The 22612-nt window shown below is 41.1% G+C and overlaps 1 protein-coding gene across 1 annotated transcript in view; it reads right to left on the bottom strand.

Annotated features, from left to right (window-relative positions):
- pepd (peptidase D) overlaps positions 1-22612 on the bottom strand; it is a 55264-nt gene that overhangs the window by 17847 nt on the left and 14805 nt on the right. Inside the window, exons 3-7 of the mRNA XM_061964582.1 lie at positions 21024-21151; positions 20840-20903; positions 6722-6769; positions 6514-6575; positions 6240-6284 (exon numbers count right to left, since the gene is read on the bottom strand). Coding sequence (XP_061820566.1) covers positions 6240-6284; positions 6514-6575; positions 6722-6769; positions 20840-20903; positions 21024-21151 — 347 coding nt within the window. The remainder of the gene's footprint in view (positions 1-6239; positions 6285-6513; positions 6576-6721; positions 6770-20839; positions 20904-21023; positions 21152-22612) is intronic.

The raw sequence follows: 22612 nt of genomic DNA, 5'->3' as shown, positions 1-22612 counted from the left end.
CCCGACCTCGGATAAGCGGAAGAAGATGGATGGATGGATGGAATTATGAATGACTTAGTCATATTTGTTGTTAGTAAGCACATGTGTAAAATAACTTAAGCTGCATTTAGAAGTGGATGGAAAAATTAGAGCCATTAAATATATGTACGTTTTATTATCCAACTAATCATTAAGATAGTCGATGATTAATCGACTATCAAGATAATAGTAAGTTGCAGCCCTAATGGAGATGGCCTAAAAACTGTCTTTTAAAAAATTGGTTCTCATAAAAAAATTATTAAATAGATTTTTGCAAATTATGAATCAATTTAGAGTGGGAATAAATAAGAATCGCAGTTTGCACCATTACCAAATAGCAAGGTGGGAAACATACAAAGTGAAAGGTCAGCACATTAATGCAAAGCCATGTGTGACAAGGCAGTGGGGGTTTGCTAGAGCGGTATAATGTTGTTCTCCTCAGCAGGAGGTGTGACTCCACAGCATTCCTCCTCATTTTGGCAAAATGTCCATTCATCTGAAGGATGCGGAATCTAATTCAGAGAACACGCTGGCGTGCACGTAGTCCATTACGTGCATGCACGCTTGTTTCTGACACTTTAAGAGGGGACAAACAAACCTGATTCACGACGCCTCACCTTCGAGCGCAGCAGCATGTCACTGAATGAAATTGAACTTTAAGCCTTGAGCTAGTGCTACCACTACACCAGGGGTGTCCTGGCTGGTCCGCAAGTATTACATGATGCAAGGGCATGGCAACAGCAGCTGTTACTCTATGCCATGTTACGATTGTTTGAAGTAGATCAATTAACCAATAGTTAAAAAAACCAAGGAAAAACACTAAGAGTGTGTTTTATTGTTTGTGCTATGGTGCCATCTTTTGGACGAGTTTGCTCGTCGTTCAGTTTTCTAGCCGTCCATAGCGTTTCTACTCCTATGGATTCTTCATCTTAAAGGCCTACTGAAATGCGATTTTCTTATTTAAAGGGGGATAGCAAGTCCATTCTATGTGTCATACTTGATCATTTTGCAATATTGCCATATTTTTGCTGAAAGGATTTAGTAGAGAACATCGACGATAAAGTTCGCAACTTTTGGTCGCTGATAAAAAAGCCTTGCCTGTACCGGAAGTAGCAGACGAGTAGCGTGACGTCACAGGTTGTGGAGCTCCTCACATCCAAACATTGTTTACAATCATGGCCACCAGCAGCGAAAGCGATTCGGACCGAGAAAGCGACGATTTCCTCATTAATTTGAGCGAGGATGAAAGATTCATGGATGAGGAAAGTGAGAGTGAAGGACTAGAGGGCAGTGGGAGCGATTCAGATAGGGAAGATGCTGTGAGAGGCGGGTGGGACCTGATATTCAGCTGGGAATGACTAAAACAGTAAATAAACACAAGACATATATATACTCTATTAGCCACAACACAACCAGGCTTATATTTAATATGCCACAAATTATCCCGCATAACAAACACCTCCCCCCTCTCGTCCATATAACCCGCCAACACAACTCAAACACCTGCACAACACACTCAATCCCACAGCCCAAAGTACCATTCACCTCCCCAAAGTTCATACAGCACATATATTTCCCCAAAGTCCCCAAAGTTATGTACGTGACATGCACATAGCAGCACGCACATACGGGCAAGCGATCAAATGTTTGGAAGCCGCAGCTGCATGCGTACTCACGGTACCGCATCTGCGCATCCAACTCAAAGTCCTCCTGGTAAGAGTCTCTGTTGTCCCAGTTCTCCACAGGTCAATGGTAAAGCTTGACTGTCATCTTTCGGGAATGTAAACAATGAAACACCGGCTGTGTTTGTGTTGCTGCAGCCGCCCGCAATACACCGCTTCCCACCTACAGCTTTCTTCTTTGCTGTCTCCATTGTTCATTGAACAAATTGCAAAAGATTCACCAACACAGATGTCCAGAATACTGTGGAATTTTGTGCTGAAAACAGACGACTTAATAGCTGGCCACTATGCTGTCCCAAAATGTCCTCTACAATCTGTGACTTCACGTGCCGGCGTCATCATACCGAGACGTTTTCAGCAGGATATTTCGCGCGAAATTTAAAATTGCACTTTAGTAAGCTAACCCGGCCGTATTGGCATGTGTTGCAATGTTAAGATTTCATCATTGATATATAAACTATCAGACTGCGTGGTCGCTAGTAGTGGCTTTCAGTAGGCCTTCAACTCCAAGCAACGTTTGTAAGTCTTACAGTTAAACTATAACTGTTCATACTTACTAAAGCGTCCCATGTGTGATGTCTGTTGGAGTGTTTTCATGCATATTTGTACGTGCTAATAAAATGTAATGACGCAAGCGTCGTTAGCATTAGCTCATATGCTAACAGAATTACAAGCGTCTGTGTTAGTATTATTAACTTACAATGGCATTCTTATTTTAATGTTTCAGTTTCACAAATTCCTCAGTAAACTCACCAAGACGTCACTGCGAAGTTATTGAGTCTGTTTACATCAGGGGTGTCAAAGGTAGAGATGAGTGTGCTAAGTATAAAAATGAGCTAAAATTGTTTCCACTGGATGTCGCAATAGCCATTCTGTTAGGCAAGCCAACGGTTTATACTGGGGCCAAGCAAGAGGTAAAGTGCATAGCTGTGGTAAAGCATGGCTGCGACTCCTCCCCCTCGGCCCAAATGAAACGTAAAACCTGCCGATTCACATCTCCTGGCACCCTTATTGCCCCTAAATGTCAAAAATGAGAAAAGTGAACGCATATTCCAACTCAACCCTCTTGAATAGTTTCTACCGTTGTTTGTACAGTTTGTTGAGTTAGCACAGGAATAATACGTGGACGTGACAAATTAGGTCTTTGATACTTCAAGGTTTTTATCTATTTATTATTTATTGTGTTCAATCCCAGATTGGCTGAGAGTTAATGTTTAATGGCTTTGCACACTGAGAGGAAGTCGAAGTTCATTGTGTTTTTCAAACTACACACATTTTATTCCTCAGAATTTGAAGTGTTTTGTCAAGAGGATTAGTTGTCATTTGTACATTTTTAGAATGTGCTTGTTCTGTTTTTGGCCAGACTAAAACAAAGAAAACAATCTGAATTTGTCTTTATTTTTAAGTTATTACGCCATGATTTTACCAGTGCGGCCCACTTGGGGATAGATGTTCCTCCACGCGGCCCCTGAGCTAAAATGAGTTTGACACTCCTGGTTTAGCTGATTGGATGACTCCTGTTTTGTTTGATCAGCCGTTTTACTGCCGTGTTTCAGGCACCGTTTGGAAACTGACACAAGTGACTTCAAGTGTCCTACATGTGGCAGATACTTCCGAGCAAGGATCGGCCCGACAAGTCATCTGAGGACACGTCAACCACAATCAACTACTTAGATGTCCTGCTCATCGTCGACAACAACGGAGGAACATCATCAGCTGATTGGATGACTCCTGTTTTGTTTGATCAGCCGTTTTACTGTCGTGTTTCAGGCCCCGTTTGGAAACAATTAAGGTATGGAAACAAACTCTTACATAATCTTTTTGTGTAAATAACTAATTTCAATATGTATATATCTGCGGCTAATATACAGTCATGGTCAAAAGTTTACATACACTTGTAAAGAACATAATGTCATGGCTGTCTTGAGTTTCCAATCATTTCTACAACTCTTATTTTTTTGTGATAGAGTGATTGGAGCACATACTTGTTGGTCACAAAAAACATTCATGAAGTTTGGTTCTTTTATGAATTTATTATGGGTCTACTGAAAATGTGACCAAATCTGCTGGGTCAAAAGTATACATACAGCAATGTTAATATTTGCTTACATGTCCCTTGGCAAGTTTACCTGCAATAAGGCGCTTTTAGTAGCCATCCACAAGCTTCTGGTTGAATTTTTGACCACACTTCTTGACAAAATTGGTGCAATTCAGCTAAATTTGTTGGTTTTCTGACATGAGCTTGTTTCTTCAGCATTGTCCACACATTTAAGTCAGGACTCTGGGAAGGTCATTCTAAAACCTTAATTCCAGCCTGATTTATCCATTCCTTTACCACTTTTGAAGTGTGTTTGGGGTCATTGTCCTGTTGGAACACCCAACTATACCCAAGACCCAACCTCCGGACTGATGATTATACAAACACCATTTCCATATGAGTTGGGAGATTGTGTTGGATGTAAATATAAACGGAATACAATGATTTGCAAATCCTTGTCAACCCATATTCAATTGAATGCACTACAAAGACAACATATTTGATGTTCAAACTCATAAACTTAATTTTTTTTGCAAATAATAATTAACTTAGAATTTCATGGCTGCAACACGTGCCAATTAGTTGGGAAAGGGCATGTTCACCACTGTGTTACATCACCCTTTCTTTTAACAACACTCAATAAACGATTGGGAACTGAGGAAACTAATTGTTGAAGCTTTGAAAGTGGAATTCTTTCCCATTCTTGTTTTATGTAGAGCTTCAGTCGTTCAACAGTCCGGGGTCTCCGCTGTCGTATTTTACGCTTCATAATGCGCCACACATTTTCGATGGGAGACAGGTCTGGACTGCAGGCGGGCCAGGAAAGTACCCGCACTCTTTTTTTACGAAGCCACGCTGTTGTAACACGTGCTGAATGCGGCTTGGCATTGTCTTGCTGAAATAAGCAGGGGCGTCCATGAAAAAGACGGCGCTTAGATGGCAGCATATGTTGTTCGAAAACCTGTATGTACTTTTCAGCATTAATGGTGCCTTCACAGATGTGTAAGTTACCCATGCCTTGGGCACTAATGCACCCCCTGGCTTTTGAACTTTGCATCGATAACAGTCTGGATGGTTCGCTTCCCCTTTGGTCCGGATGACACAATGTTGAATATTTCCAAAAACAATTTGAAATGTGGACTCGTCAGACCACAGAACACTTTTCCACTTTGCATGAGTCCATCTTAGATGATCTCGGGCCCAGAGAAGCCGGCGGCGTTTCTGGATGTTGTTGATAAATGGCTTTGGCTTTGCATAGTAGAGCTTTAACTTGCACTTACAGATGTAGCGACCAACTGTATTTAGTGACAGTGGTTTTCTGAAGTGTTCCTGAGCCCATGTGGTGATATCCTTTAGAGATTGATGTCGGTTTTTGATACAGTGCCGTCTGAGGGATGGAAGGTCACGGTCATTCAATGTTGGTTTCCGGCCATGCCGCTTACGTGGAGTGATTTCTCCAGATTCTCTAAACCTTTTGATGATATTATGGAGCGTAGATGTTGAAATCCCTAAATTTCTTGCAATTGCACTTTGAGAAACGTTGTTCTTAAACTGTTTGACTATTTGCTCACGCAGTTGTGGACAAAGGGGTGTACCTCGCCCCATCCTTTCTTGTGAAAGACTGAGCATTTTTTGGGAAGCTGTTTTTATACCCAATCATGGCACCCACCTGTTCCCAATTAGCCTGCACACCTGTGGGATGTTCCAAATAAGTGTTTGATGAGCATTCCTCAACTTTATCAGTATTTATTGCCACCTTTCCCAACTTCTTTGTCACGTGTTGCTGGCATCAAATTCTAAAGTTAATGATTATTTGCAAAAAAAAAAGGTTATCAGTTTGAATATCAAATATGTTGTCTTTGTAGCATATTCAACTGAATATGGGTTGAAAATGATTTGCAAATCATTGTATTCCGTTTATATTTACATCTAACACAATTTGCCAACTCATATGGAAACAGGGTTTGTAGGTTGTCCTGAAGAATTTGGAGGTAATCCTCCTTTTTCATTGTCCCATTTACTCTCTGTAAAGCACCAGTTCCATTGGCAGCAAAACAGGCCCAGAGCATAATACTACTACCACCACCATGCTTGACGGTAGGTTTGGTGTTCCTGGAATTAAAGGCCTCACTTTTTCTCCTCCAAATATATTGCTGGGTATTGTGGCCACACAGCTACATTTTTGTTTCATCTGACCACAGAACTTTCTTCCAGAAGGTCTTATCTTTGTCCATGTGATGTCAGATGGCCACAATACCCAGCAATATATTTGGAGGAGAAAAGGTGAATGTGTATGTAAAAGTGTATGCAAACTTTTGACCACGACTGTATGGAAAAATATATTTTTCCCCTGTGCTCTATAGTCCGAAAATACGGTAATCAATGTTTGGACAATTGTTCATCAAATCTGGAATCGTTCTAATAGAGATGCACCAGAGAATCCATCATTTTCCCCACCTCTATAGGATACTGTTGCTTTAATGTTCCATGCAAAGACTCACCATTCCACAATGACTGGGTGCAAGAGAGTGTTGTTCACTTGGAATCTGAATCAAAGAGAAAACATACCAATTAGACCTGAAGTAGACAAAAACAGTGCTTGCTGCTAAATGCATTCCACCAAAACATAAAAGTGGTGCACATTTAAAGAGAGCCCAAAAGGCTAAAGTATGTAGCATGAAGTAGATCATTGTTGACTTTGCTAAATGATCTTATTGTGTGAGACTTGACTGCTTTGTAGAGCACACATAAAAGATGTAATGAAATGAAACCTACTGGCTAATTCCTTCAAAGGAGGCTTCACGGCTGACACTCCCGCTGTCCGTGTTCTGTCCTCGCTGCAGTGAAAAGAGACATTAAATCCTCTTTAACGCACGCCAATGAGCATAGCTCGGGAATTAGCACACACACACACCCATCACCAATACCAGACGTGATTGGTCACGAGTGTTTGTCAGCAAATGGAAAGGTCAGTGCAGCGTACCAGTGTGAGGAGGACGGCTGCTTTCAGGTTGCCGAGGACTTCGGCGATCTGCAAGGTGAAAAAACAATCAGGGTTGTTATGAGACGCGTACAGAGTGACACGCTGGCTGGCAGGTGTCGCCGTGGCACCAGACGAGAACCTCACATGACTTTTATTGCTCATCCAGGCAGCCTAAAATGTTAGTGACACGCTCGTGACCCCCCGGGGAAGCCCTCCGACTCTCACATAGCTTTAATACCGCACATCAGGGTGGAGGCAGATTAGCGGCGTGAAGGTCGCCTTATTTGGGCTTGGCTGGTTAGAACACATCACTTTGTCAGAACTTACAAAACCCAAAACCAGTGAAGTTGGCACGTTGTGTAATTCGTAAATAAAAACAGAATACAATGATTTGCTAATCCTTTTCAACTTATATTCAATTGAATAGACTGCAAAGACAAGATATTTAATGTTCAAACTGAGAAACGTAATTTTTTTTTTGCAAATAATCATTAACTTAGAATTTAATTGGAGCAACACATTACAACAAAGTTGGCACAGGGGCATTTTTATCACTGTGTTACGTGGCCTTTCCTTTTAACAACACTTGGTAAATGTTTGGGAACTGAGGAGACCAATTTTTTAAGCTTTTCAGGTGGAATTCTTTCCCATTCTTGCTTGATGTACAGCTTTAAGTTGTTCAACACTATTTTAGGCTTCATAATGCGCCACGTATTTTCAATGGGAGACAGGTCTGGACTACAGGCAGGCCAGTCTAGTACCCGCACTCTTTTACTATGAAGTCACGCTGTTGTAACACGTGGCTTGGCATTGTCTTGCTGAAATAAGCAGGGGCGTCCATGAAAAAGACGTTGCTTGGATGGCAACATATGTTGCTCCAAAACCTGTATGTACCTTTCAGCATTAATGGTGCCTTCACAGATGTGTAAGTTACCCATACCTTGGGCACTAATACACCCCCATACCATCACAGATGCTGGCTTTTGAACTTTGCGCATATAGCAATCCGGATGGTTCTTTTCCTCTTTGTTCCCGAGGACACGACGTCCACAGTTTCCAAAAACAATTTGAAATGTGGACTCGTCTGACCACAGAACACTTTTCCACTTTGCATCAGTCCATCTTCGATGAGCTCGAGCCCAGTGAAGCCGGCGGCGTTTTTGGGTGTTGTTGATAAATGGCTTCGGCTTTGCATAGTAGAGTTGTAACTTGCACTTACAGATGTAGCGACCAACTGTAGTTACTGACAGTGGTTTTCTGAAATTTTCCTGATCCCATGTGGTGATATCCTTTACACACTGATGTCGCTTTTTGATGCAGTACCGCTTGAGGGGTCGAAGGTCACAGGCTTAACCGCTTACGTGCAGTGATTTCTCCAGATTCTCTGAACCTTTTGATGATATTACGGACCGTAGATAGTGAAATCCCTAAATTCCTTGCAATAGCTGGTTGAGAAATGTTGTTCTTAAACTGTTTGACAATTTGCTCACACATTTGTTTACAAAGTGGTGACTCTCGCCCCATCCTTGTTTGTGAATGACTGAGCATTTCATTGAAGATGCTTTTATACCCAATCATGGCACCCACCTGTCCCCAATTAGCTTGTTCACCTATGGGATGTTCCATATAAGTGTTTGATGAGCATTCCTCAACTTTCTCAGTCTTTTTTGCCACTTGTGCCAGCTTTTTTGAAACATGTTGCGGGCATCAAATTCCAAATGAGCTAATATTTGCAAAAAATAACAAAGCTTTCCAGTTCGAACGTTAAATATCTTGTCTTTGCAGTCTATTCAATTGAATATAGGTTGAAAAGGATTAGCAAATCATTGTATTTTGTTTTTATTTACCATTTACACAACGTGCCAACTTCACTGGTTTTGGGGTTTGTAGTAAATGATGCTTGTTAGACCAGTGATTCTCAACCTGTGGTACGGGCTCCACCTAGTGGTACTGCAAATAATCACTACAATAAAGTACAATGTTAATTTTCCTATATTCAAACACAGTGTTACTGTTCAAACTTTGTGTAATGTTACAGTGGCCAAAATATGAAATCTACTTGTAAAATAAAACCTCTGACTTGTTTTTAATGACTACTTGGGCCTACTACGTTACTCTATTTTAATGTTGTCAATACGGTGGTACTGGAGAGCAAAAGTGCTCTTATGTGGTACAATAATTGGAGAAAAAAAGTTTGAGAACCACTGTGTTAGACCATTTATAGGTAATCACTAGATTGGTTCACCAACCACGTGTGTCAAATACTGTAATACTCTCATCCTGTATTTGTATTTAAATGTATTGAACTCACTGGCAATGTACTAAACTACAAGTTTTAAGGGCTGTCAACAAATACATAAAAAAACAAAAATAGTGTAGCAGGGCACTAATTGTTCTCATCACCAGATTGGGGATTGGGGAATAGGTCGGATGTGACCAGTTATAAGGGGACACACCTCCGGGGGAAAAGGGTTGTTGTTGTTGTTGTGGAAAGAAGTCTGATAATAAACTCACCGGCTCAGAGCTGCTGCTCTCTGGCCTCATTATCTCAACTCCCACAATAGCTCATTTAATAATAGTAACATGTGTCACTACTATAAAGTCGTTATATACATGAACAAATGTTAGGAGAATTAACTCATTCTTGAGATGTAATATTTTAGGTTAAATGTTTACGTACTACAAAACATGACTATTATGAGAATCAATTTGTTTTCTTGTGAAAAATAATTAGTATTTTCATGTGGAATAAACTCAAAATTAGAGATGTAAGATAATGGCTTTTTTGCCGATATCCGATATTCTCCAACTCTTAATTACCGATACCGATATATGCAGTTGTGGAATCAACACATTATTATGCCTAATTTTGTTGTGATGCCCCGCTGGATGCATTAAACAATGTAACACGGTATTCCAAAATAAGAGAACAACTTCAACTCAAGTTATGGAAAAAAGTGCCAACATGGCACTGCCATATTTATTATTTAAGTCACAAAGTGCATTATTTTTTTTAACATGCCTCAAAACAGCAGCTTGGAATTTGGGACATGCTCTTCCTGAGAGAGCATTAGGAGGTTGAGGTGGGGGTGGGGGGGGGGGGGGGCTGGGGGTAGAGGGGGGTGTATATTGTAGCGTCCCGGAAGAGTTAGTGCTGCAAGGGGTTCTGGGTATTTGTTCTGTTGTGTTTATGTTGTTACAGTGCGGATGTTCTCCCAAAATGTGTTTGTCATTCTTGTTTGGTGTGGGTTCACAGTGTGGCGCATATTTGTAACAGTGTTAAAGTTGTTTATACGGCCACCCTCAGTGTGACCTGTATGTCTGTTGATCAAGTATGCGTTGCATTCAGTTGTGTGTGTGTGTCAAAAGCCGTAGATATTATGTAACTAAGCCGGCACGCAGAGGCAGTGCCTTCAAGGTTTATTGGCGCTCTGTACTTCTTCCTACGTCCGTGTACACAGTGGCGTTTTAAAAAGTCATAAATTTTACTTTTTGAAACCGATACCGATAATTTCCGATATTACATTTTAAAGCATTTATCGGCAGGTAATATCGGCAATCCGATATTATCGGACATCCCTACTCAAAATATTACAAAATATACTTATGGTATAACGAGTAGAGATGCCTTGAAACAATCAGCCTGATGGCCACCAAACAGTATGGACTTTCTTGAAAAGGTATGTGAGTAGCCGTTGCTGATTAATGCCTTTTAATGCTAAATACAAAAGCCAATCCTCTCTGGCTTCCTGATACTTGATTTATTTTCGACAGAAGCGGCTAACAGCGTATGTCCATTAGGGATGTGTACTGAATTCGGTACTTTAATACGCACCGACCAAATTCTTACCGGGTATTGATCCACGTAAAATCAAACGGTGCCATACTTTGATACCTTTGTTGCACATGACGTCACATCCGGTTGCAGACTAAACACGGAACCACGTAAACAAACAGACAAGCAGCAGTCAGGGCGGACTTAGTCAAACTCCCTCTAGTAATGTGGCAATTTTCAACGCCAACAAAGCAAGCATGCTTGGTAGAAAATGCTCGAATGTAAAGTAAGGCTCCACTCTTCCAAACTGCGCTCGCTTGATGCTAATTTACATTGGATTTGCCAACAACAGCCTACTATTATCATCAGCAATTTTACATGGCGATTTCACCACCTCCAAATTTGGTAATGTAAACCACAACTAAGATGAATGCTAATATCTTCTAGTGTGTAATGAGCACAGTACTTAGCAAGTCCAATACTTTAGATGGCAGTAGCGTGTAGTTTATGGTGTGTGTTGTTTTTTTTTTGCACCCTAAAAAGTGCTAATACTGTAAGTATTGTACTTATTACGCACTGGCCGTTTGATTGTAACGTGCATCCTAGTTGTAGTTTTTATTGGCAAATTAGAAGGTGTTGAAATTGCCGTTGCTAATGCTAATCAGTAGCATGCCGACAGCAAGGCCAATGTATATTAGCATCAAGCTAACGCATTTTTGGAAAAGTGGAGCCTTGCTTTTTATTGTGGAGCGTTTTTTGAGGCATTTTTTTTTTGTTGGCAATGGAAATTGCAACATTACCTAGAGGTAAGGGTGTACGGTACACACAAATTTCGGTTCGGTGCGTACCTCGGTTTAGAAGTCACGGTTCGGTTAATTTTCGGTACAGTAAGAAAACAACAAAATATACATTTTTTGGTTATTTATTTACCAAATTTGTAGGGGGAACATTATCACCAGACCTATGTAAGCGTCAATATATACCTTGATGTTGCAGAAAAAAGACCATATATATTTTTAACCGATTTCCGAACTCTAAATGGGTGAATTTTGGCGAATTAAACGCCTTTCTAATATTCGCTCTCGGAGCGATGACGTCACAACGTGGCGTCACATCGGGAAGCAATCCGCCATTTTCTCAAACACCGAGTCAAATCAGCTCTGTTATTTTCCGTTTTTTCAACTGTTTTCCGTACCTTGGAGACATCATGCCTCGTCGGTGTGTTGTCGGAGGGTGTAACAACACGAACAGGGACGGATTCAAGTTGCACCAGTGGCCCAAAGATGCGAAAGTGGCAAGAAATTGGACGTTTGTTCCGCACACTTTACCCACGAAAGCTACGCTACGACAGAGATGGCAAGAATGTGTGGATATCCTGCGACACTCACAGCAGATGCATTTCCAACGATAAAGTCAAAGAAATCTGCCGCCAGACCCCCATTGAATCTGCCGGAGTGTGTGAGCAATTCAGGGACAAAGGACCTCGGTAGCACGGCAAGCAATGGCGGCAGTTTGTTCCCGCAGACGAGCGAGCTAAACCCCCTATCGACCCTAGCTTCCCTGGCCTGCTGACATCAACTCCAAAACTGGACAGATCAGCTTTCAGGAAAAGAGCGCGGAGGAGGGTATGTCTACAGAATATATTAATTGATGAAAATTGGGCTGTCTGCACTCTCAAAGTGCATGTTGTTGCCAAATGTATTTCATATGCTGTAAACCTAGTTCATAGTTGTTAGTTTCCTTTAATGCCAAACAAACACATACCAATCGTTGGTTAGAAGGCGATCGCCGAATTCGTCCTCGCTTTCTCCCGTGTCGCTGGCTGTCGTGTCGTTTTCGTCGGTTTCGCTTGCATACGGTTCAAACCGATATGGCTCAATAGCTTCAGTTTCTTCTTCAATTTCGTTTTCGCTACCTGCCTCCACACTACAACCATCCGTTTCAATACATGCGTAATCTGTTGAATCGCTTAAGCCGCTGAAATCCGAGTCTGAATCCGAGCTAATGTCGCTATAGCTTGCTGTTCTTTCCGCCATGTTTGTTTGTGTTGGCTTCACTATGTGACGTCACAGGAAAATGGACGGGTGTTTATAACGATGGTTAAAATCAGGCACTTTGAAGCTTTTTTTAGGGATATTGCGTGATGGGTAAAATTTTGAAAAAAACTTCGAAAAATATAATAAGCCACTGGGAACTGATTTTTAATGGTTTTAACCCTTCTGAAATTGTGATAATGTTCCCCTTTAACATTGGGAACACTATAATTATTCTGGCCAAAAATATAAATAGCTCTGTGTGTGATGGATGTGAGCCACCACTAGGCTGATCAGTGCAACAGCAGGCAGTCATGAGTGCTAAGCATAACAATAACATACATATACACACAGGGTCCATTGCCAGGGTTAATGTGGTCAACATATATACAATAAAAACTAAATAAGATAAGGCTCAGAATGGTTTCTTAACATATACATCTACATATAAAGTGCTTTTTTTGATTGATTGATTGAGACTTTTATTAGTAGATTGCACAGTGAAGTACATATTCCGTACAATTGACCACTAAATGGTAACACCCCAATAAGTTTTTCAACTTGTTTAAGTCGGTGTCCACGTTAATCAACATTAAACTGCCTCAAGTTGTTGCTCAGATTAAATAAAATGACAAAACTTTTCTTCTCCATATAAAAAGTGCAACATTAAACAGTTTCAAGTCAACTCAGCCTCAGATGAACTTTTCTTTGCTCCCCCCCAGCTTTTAACCCTGGTGACTTTCACTCAATCTTCATGTTTTTTGCCAGAAAAATCAGTTTATCCACAGAAAGAGCAGACCTACTTGCAGTTAAAATGTCTCCAGGTACCGTATTTTTCGGACTATAAGTCGCTCTGGAGTATATGTCGCATCGGCCGAAAATGCATAATAAAGAAGAAAAAAAACATATATATAAGTAGCACTGGAGTATAAGTCGCATTTTTGGGGGAAATTTATTTGATAAAACCCAACACCAAGAATAGATATTAGAAAGGCAATTTAAAATAAATAAAGAATAGTGAACAACAGGCTGAATAAGTGTACGTTATATGAGGCATAAATAACCAACTGGTATGTTAACGTAACATATTATGGTAAGAGTCATTCAAATAACTATAACATATAGAACATGCTATACGTTTACCAAACAATCTGTCACTCCCGATCGCTAAATCCCATGAAATCTTCCTCCTCGGTGTCGCTCCTGGTATGCGCCGCTAGCGCCCTTTCTTTCTGCTGCTCGATCGCCATTTTCTTCATATTTCACTACGTCCAGCTTGTAATCTGCAGTATATGATTTCCTTTTCGGTGCCATTTTAGTTCATCCCTTCTCAGTTTTTATAAGTTACCGCCAATATTGCTGTGATCTATTTTAATAGCTCCGGCAGTAGCATATAGCATATAGCAGTTAGCATTCCAAAACCCACAATGCACTTCTGCCATGGCCCGCCCCCCGCCGAATTCTTATTGGTTGGCGTGTGAGTGACGATTGCTGACGTGTGTGTGTGACGATTGCGGACATTTTCTTCGTCGCTCTCGCGAATGAGATAAATAATATTATTTGATATTTTACCGTAATATGTCAATAATTTCACACATAAGTCGCTCCGGAGTATACGTCGCACCCACGGCCAAACTATGAAAAAAACGTCGACTTATAGTCCGATAAATATGGTAGTCCCTGGCTAACTTGGTAGTTAGAGGATATATGGGCTCATTGTTATTCCACTATAGAAGTGGGTCAAAATCTAGTTTTTAAAGGGGAACATTATCACCAGACCTATGTAAGCGTCAATATATACCTTGATGTTGCAGAAAAATGACCATATATTTTTTTAACCGATTTCCAAACTCTAAATGGGTGAATTTTGGCGAATTAAACGCCTTTCTATTCTATCTGCCATTTTCTCAAATACCGAGTCAAATCAGCTCTGTTATTTTCCGTTTTTTGGACTGTTTTCCGTACCTTGGAGACATCATGCCTCGTCGGTGTGTTGTCGGAGGGTGTAACAACACCAACAGGGACGGATACAAGTTGCACCAGTGGCCCAAAGATGCCAAAGTGGCAAGAAATTGGACGTTTGTTCCGCACACTTTACCCACGAAAGCTATGCTACGACAGAGATGGCAAGAATGTGTGGATATCCTGCGACACTCAAAGCAGATGCATTTCCAACGATAAAGTCAAAGAAATCTGCCACCAGACCCCCAGGAAAAGAGTGCGGATGAGGGTATGTCTACAGAATATATTAATTGATGAAAACTGGGCTGTCTGCACTCTCAAAGTGCATGTTGTTGCCAAATGTATTTCATATGCTGTAAACCTAGTTCATAGTTGTTAGTTTCCTTTAATGCCAAACAAACACATACCAATCGTTGGTTAGAAGGCGATCGCCGAATTCGTCCTGGCTTTCTCCCGTGTCACTGGCTGTCGTGTCGTTTTCGTCGGTTTCGCTTGCATACGGTTCAAACCGATATGGCTCAATAGCTTCAGTTTCTTCTTCAATTTCGTTTTCGCTACCTGCCTCCACACTACAACCATCCGTTTCAATACATGCGTAATCTGTTGAATCGCTTAAGCCGCTGAAATCCGAGTCTGAATCCGAGCTAATGTTGCTATAAACTTGCTGTTCTATCCGCCATGTTTGTTTGTATCGGCATCACTATGTGACGTCACAGGAAAATGGACGGGTGTATATAACGATGGTTAAAATCAGGCACTTTGAAGCTTTTTTTAGGGATATTGCGTGATGGGTAACATTTTGAAAAAAACTTCGAAAAATAAAATAAGCCACTTGGAACTGATTTTTAATGGTTTTAACCCTTCTGAAATTGTGATAATGTTCCCCTTTAATGCAATATGGTCTTAAATCTGCTGCTATAAAAACACCAACAGCATTTGCTATTGCTTTAGCCCTGTCTGACTCGCCGAGGAGAGGCTGCTTGAATGCGGTGTTTGCACGACGCTCGTCTTTCTCTTCGTTGAAGCGATGTTCACTTGAGGGTGGTGACGCTTCAAATGGGTTAGCATTTTTGACGTGTTGTCAGAAGCATACCCTACCGCTGCTGAACAATGTCGGCAAACCTCCGTCCTCCATTGTTGTATCGCACCGCGAAACCGAAGTGTTCCCAAAAGGGAGATCTTAACGAGGCTAGAGGGTCTTCCAGCTGCGGATTTTACATGTTGTCGTAGCCCGGTCGCTGCTAGCATGCCGTGTGTTGTGCCTCGGTGTGCATTGTCTACACCAGTGTTTTTCAACCTTTTTTGAGCCAAGGCACATTTTTGGTGTTGAGAAAATGCGGAGGCACACCACCAGCAGAAATCATTAAAAAACAAAACTCAGTTGACAGTAAAAAGTCGTTGTCGCAATTGTTGGATATGACTTTAAACCATAACCAACTATGTATCAATATAGCTCTTGTCTCAAAGTAAGGGTACTGTCACCACCTGTAATATCACGCCCTGACTTATTTAGACTTTTTTGCTGTTTTCCTGTGCTTAGTGTTTTAGTTCTTGTCTTGCGCTCCTATTTTGGTGGCTTTTTCTCTATTTTTTGGTATTTTCCTGTAGCAGTTTCCTGTCTTCCTTTGAGCGATATTTCCCGCATCTACTTTGTTTTAGCAATCAAGAATATTTCAGTTGTTTTTATCCTTCTTTGTGGGGACATTGTTGATTGACATGTCATGTTTGGATGTACTTTGTGGACTAAGCAGTAAGTCTTTGCTGTTATCCAGCATTCTGTTTTTGTTTACTTTGTAGCCAGTTCAGTTTTAGTTTTGTTCTGCATAGCCTTCCCTAAGCTTCAATGCCTTTTCTTAGCGGCACTCGCCTTTTGTTTATTTTTGGTTTAAGCATTGGACACATTTTTTACCTGCACGCTGCCTCCTGCTGTTTCCGACATCTACAAAGCAATTAGCTACCGGATGCCACCTACTGATATGGAAGAGTATTACATGGTTACTCTGCCGAGCTCTAGACAGCACAGACACTCAACAACAACACATCATTTGCAGACTATAACTACAAGTTTGCAAAAAATATTTTTTACCCAAAAAGGTGAAACTAGATAATCTCCCACGGCACACCAGACTGTATCTCACGGCACACTAGTGTGCCGCGGCACAGTGGTTGAAAAACACTGGTCTACACAACGTGCGGTACGCAACTTAATATGTCCGTGGGGAAACTCGTTCGGTACACCTCCGAACCGAACCAAAACCCCCGTACCGAAACGGTTCAATACAAATACACGTACCGTTACACCCTTACCTAGAGGTGTTTTGGTTGAGTCTTAGTCATCTAAGTCGGCAACTGAGCGTGACGTCAGTGTTAGAGTTTATGTGAATCAGCACCCGGTAGGATCGGCAGGATTCGGTCAGTGCCAAAAAAGTACCGGGTTCGGTACCCATCCCTAATTAAAACAAACATATTGATTTTGTTAGTAAATCACTGCTCTGTATTACATATATACTATTACCGCAGCAGCACAGTGCACCTCAGCCCTAATCCCAATATAAAAGTCACCATGATCAAGACATTATTGGAGGCTCCAAAGAGTGTGCGTCACGCCTCAGTGACAACCTTCGCTATAGAACCTTCTGGAGCACAACAAGCTCGTCAAGCGAGCCAGGCGGAACACTCTGACGTGCCCAGAGCGGCAAGAATGGGACTCGGTCGACTTAAGGAACAAAGAAATGTAGACGTCTGTCACGCTGCACCTTAATGAGAAGGTCACAATATTGACAGCGAGTTTTCCTATTGTGCTTTCAGCGTGAAGCCCAGCAGGCGCACAGGGCCGCACTTAACGCAGCAAAAGCAGCTATTATGGCGTTTAAGCGCTTCGAAGGCTCCCGCTGTGACGACACTGGAAGAGGCGCAGGTGGGATTGATGCGAAAGCCCTCCCTCCGGGCTGGAAGTGTGACGCCGCGGGGAAGTGCGGCGATATAAGACCCGCTTCTTCCCTTAACAATAGCGAGAAGGTCACCACGTAAAATTTAGCCCCCGCTGTTTAAATTACATGTGATCGCCGACAAGGCAAAACATCCTGACGGGAGCGGCGGGGGTTATCGGCGGAATAGATTTGTTGTGATTTGTCAACATGTGCGCCTCCAAAATAGCTGTGGAAATGTCAGATATGTTGACGTCGGGGGTCCCGCAGGAGTCTGCCTGTCAGTGGCGACGTACACGGCTGCTTTGCAAAACACACAATTAAAAGCCCGCCTCGGCTGGGGTGTATTTTTAGCCTCGACTGGTAAAATGTTTAAGATCTTAAGCAAAGGTTGTCACGGGTGAAGTAGCAATGGATTGATCATTTAAGCTTCTCCTTGTTTTGTTTATGTTTAGCTAGACGACATGCAAACACACTCGGATCGACATCTTTTTAACGGACTATGGCGCCACCAGAATTTGCAGCCACTGTCAGCACGGTGGAAGAGGGGTTAGTGCATCTGCCTCACAATACGAAGGTCCTGAGTAGTCTTGGGTTCAATCCCGGGCTCGGGATCTTTCTGTGTGGAGTTTGCATGTTCTCCCCGTGACTGCGTGGGTTCCCTCCGGGTACTCCGGCTTCCTCCCACCTCCAAAAACATGCACCTGGGGATAGGTTGATTGGCAACACTAAATTGGCCCTAGTGTGTGAATGTGAGTGTGAATGTTGTCTGTCTAGCTGTGTTGGCCCTGCGATGAGGTGGCGACTTGTCCAGGGTGTACCCCGCCTTCTGCCCGATTGTAGCTGAGATAGGCTCCAGTGCCCCCCGCGACCCCGAAGGGAATAAGCGGTAGAAAATGGATGGATGGATGTCTGGAGTTCAGCTGGTTTAAGAGTGCTCCTTTCAAACGGAACAGAGGTGTCAAACGTGCGGCCCGGAGGTCGTGTGTGGCCCGGAGCTCAAGTTTTGTTGGCCTGCAACATTTTGTTGCGAAAAAGAAATCTGTTAAAGAGCATATGGACGTACAATAGGAAGGGGATTCATATGGCCCCATTTTTCACAATTTACCTGACACATGAAACGTGACGAATTTCCAAATTTTGAAAAAAATATTTTGTTAAATGCTACAAACAGACATTGTATATCAAAACTTACTGCCAGCTTTGTGTTGTAAGTGACAAATTTACTATTATTAGTGTCAAAGTTTCAGCTTCTTCTCATTATAGTATGTCTTTTTGCAATTTTTTGTTACATTTTTACTGTTTTTTTCCCGACAAAACCCAAGCTGCTGTCCGCAAATGGCCCCCTGAAACAACTAATATTGTTACACTTTGTCACCTATACCATAAAGGTGACACTAAGTTTGGTATTTAAACATATGTAATATCTGTTTTTAGCATTTTTTGTTTTACATAATAAAAAATATCCAAATTATATATATCCAAAAATCCAATAATAATATCCAAACTCCGCCGCTTACTTTGACTTTTTATTATGCCGACCTTAGGGAAAACAGTTAGGACACTTCTGATATAGAACATATTTGACTTGCATTTTTACAATAGATACCTTATAAAAATCAGCGGATTCTTGTCACAGAGAGGATTTTAATTTAGTGTTTTTGCAGTGGATCCTTAAAAACAATAGATCACTATGTCCGATTGAGGATATTTCTTCTTCTTCTACTTCTACCAATGATTGTCACACCCACACTAGGTGTGGCGAAATTATTCTCTGCATTTGACCCATCACCCTTGATCACCCCCTGGGAGGTGAGGAGAGTAGTGAGCAGCAGCGGTGGCCCCGCCCGGGAATCATTTTTGGTGATTTAACGCTCAATTCCAACCCTTGATGCTGAGTGCCAAGCAGGGAGGTAATGGGTTTGACTAGTGTAGTGTTTTTTTTAAGGGTGTCCCAATCGAATATCAATATCGGTCTGAAAAACAAGTATCGAATTTGAACAGCTTGCATGTAAAATCTCTGATACACATATCTTGTGCGAATCTGGACCTCATTGACGTACCAGTAGTGGAAAAACAAGTTGACTTTGTATACTTAATTGTGTTTCATTGTTTCATAAACCATATCTAATTGTATTAACAATCCACAAAGTGTGTGAAAACATTGTTTAAACACTACAAAATGCCACACATTCAGTCAGCCATTCTGAATATTCCGCTTTGGCTTTTTTCAGAGATTGACATCGCTTCTGCACTCTGACCATGTTATCAGATCAGTTATACTGGAAATACGCAAAAATTGGAAAGAGATACAAGAAGGTAAGAACACGTTTGGCTTTTTTAATGCATTCGAAATCTGAAATAAATAGCTAACAATTGAGTCAGCAGAGGGAGGGTCCTCTCAGTGCTCAGTGGCCTTGTGGTTAGAGCAGGGGTGTCAAACTCATTTTCATTGAGGGCCGCATCGCAAAATGGTTGCTTTTAGAGGGCCAAGTATTTATATTCATTTACATTATGCATGCGGGTAATAACCTGTGATTAATCATGATTCATCCAAAAGCATTTGATTATTAGATTTTTTTTATGTATAACTTCCTTTAAAATCATAAATAAAAGGTGACATTTAACTATTTGTTTTTGTCTCACAAAAGTAGTTTTGCAATACAGTATATAATATGTAAATGGAATGATCAGATAATATTAAAGTTTAAAATACCGTATTTTCCGCACTATAAGGTGCACCGGATTATAAGGCGCACCTTCAATGAATGGCCTATTTTAAAACTTAGTTCATATATAAGGCGCTCCGCATTATAAGGCGCATAGAATAGACGCTACAGTAGAGGCTGGGGTTGCGAGACCTGTTGTGGCTCAATATTGGTCCATATATAGGGCGCACCGGATTATAAGGCGCACTGTCAGCTTTTGAGGAAATGTGAAGTGATGTGAAGTGAATTACATTTATATAGCGCTTTTTTTCAAGTGACTCAAAGCGCTTTACATTGTGAAACACTCGAATAAGTTTTTCAACTTGTTGTTAAGTCAGGGTCCACGTTAATCAATTCATGGTAATGTTACATAGTTTAATGCATCCAGCGGGGCATCACAACAAAATTAGGCATAATATTGTGTTAATTCCACGACTGTATATATCGGTATCGGTTGATATCGGAATCGGTAATTAAGAGTTGGACAATATCGGATATCGGCAAAAAAGCCATTATCGGACATCTCTAATGATAATCGTTTCAATATAGAGGCAACTTGTTTTTCCAGTCTTCTGGTACTTTAAGAAGCATGTTGGTCTATTGTTTTTTAGAGAAATATTTTGAGTTCGAGTTTTGTTTTCTTCTTCTGCTGCAAAAACCTTGTGTCTGTGCAGAACTTAGGTTACAAAACAGTTGACAACCAGAAGACTCACATCGGTGGAGTAGTGCACCTCATCCACGGCGTACTTTTTCCCAAAGTGCTCCTTGGTAAAGATCCTGTCGACACAAGGAAACAAACACACGCTGGTGATGAAAAGCACACATTAATCCCGTTTGTGCGGACACGGTCAAGGAGAAAACACACTCATTAAGATTTTAGGAGGCTAACACACTCACTCTCCCATCCAAGTGGCGTAGCTGTGGGGCAGTTTGGGAACAAATAGCAGGGATTTACCAGAGTCCACTTCAATGGCTCCATAGCAGTCAGCCTCTGTGACCCCAAATGCCCAGTGGAAGAAGGACTCCTGCAGACATTAGTCAGCAAAGAAAGTACAAAGCGGGAAGGTCAAAATGAAGAAGTGGAAATTGGATTTCTTTTGGGAACAAAGGCACCGGTTAATACATTGCTGCGTACTCCAAGATACCAGGAATAACAGCGGGGACGGCAGAGCATACAATGTGACCGGGCGTTCATTACGTGCTTTGAATGATATTCTCTGTCTCCTGATCTTGAAATAGTTCACAAACAGAACCAATGTTGTAAACATTGAACAAACAAACTGTTCAGTCTGCATTAGTAGCGCAGACAGGTTCATTGTACACAACACTGGACCTGGGCCCATAACACATTTTATATTTGGAAGGTAGCCAGCAGTTTTTTTTATTCTGTAATTATGAAAATATCTGATTCATAATTATTCAAATGTATTGGGGTCAGGCCGAGAACCAATTAACTGCGACAAACAATGGGCGACTGTATTTTATTATTATCGCTGCACAACACATTTTAAATATGTTGTGCTGGGATAAGAGACTAAAATGGCAAAAAATAAAACAATTGAGTGATTAATTGATGTTTATAAATGAATAATGCAATAGTTTTTGTGATTAATCACATGTGCTAACTTGTTAAATTTGACAGCCTTATTTTATGTATATATATATATATATATATATATATATATATATATATATATACACACACACTCACACACACACACACACACACACACACACACACACACACACGTTAGCCTCTGTGTTTTTTCCTGACCTACTTCATCCCTACAAGCCTGTTTTGCAGGTTTCCCTGCTCTTACGCACACATACATACATACATACATACATATATATATATATATATATATATATATATATATATATATATATATGTGTGTAAGAGCTGTGTGTGTGTGTGTGTATATATATATATATACAGTGGGGCAAAAAAGTATTTAGTCAGCCACCGATTGTGCAAGTTCTCCCACTTTAAATGATGACAGAGGTCTGTAATTTTCATCATAGGTACACTTCAACTGTGAGAGACAGAATGTGAAAAAAAATCCAGGAATTCACATTGTAGGAATTTTAAATAATTTATTTGTAAATTATGGTGGAAAATAAGTATTTGGTCACTTCAAACAAGGAAGATCTCTGGCTATCACAGACCTGTAACTTCTTCTTTAAGAAGCTCTTCTGTCCTCCACTCGTTACCTGTATTAATGGCACCTGTTTGAATTTGTTATCTGTATAAAAGACACCTGTCCACAGCCTCAAACAGTCAGACTCCAAACTGCACTATGGCCAAGACCAAAGAGCTGTCGAAGGACACCAGGAAAAGAATTGTAGACCTGCACCAGACTGTGAAGAGTGAATCTACAATAGGCAAGCAGCTTGGTGTGAAAAAAATCAACTTTGGGAGCAATTATCAGAAAATGGAAGACATACAAGACCACTGATAATCTCCCTCGATCTGGGGCTCCACG

Source organism: Nerophis lumbriciformis, linkage group LG06, assembly GCF_033978685.3.
Source record: "Nerophis lumbriciformis linkage group LG06, RoL_Nlum_v2.1, whole genome shotgun sequence".
Classification (NCBI taxonomy): Eukaryota; Metazoa; Chordata; class Actinopteri; order Syngnathiformes; family Syngnathidae; genus Nerophis; species Nerophis lumbriciformis.
This window is presented reverse-complemented; position numbering and strand designations above follow the sequence as displayed.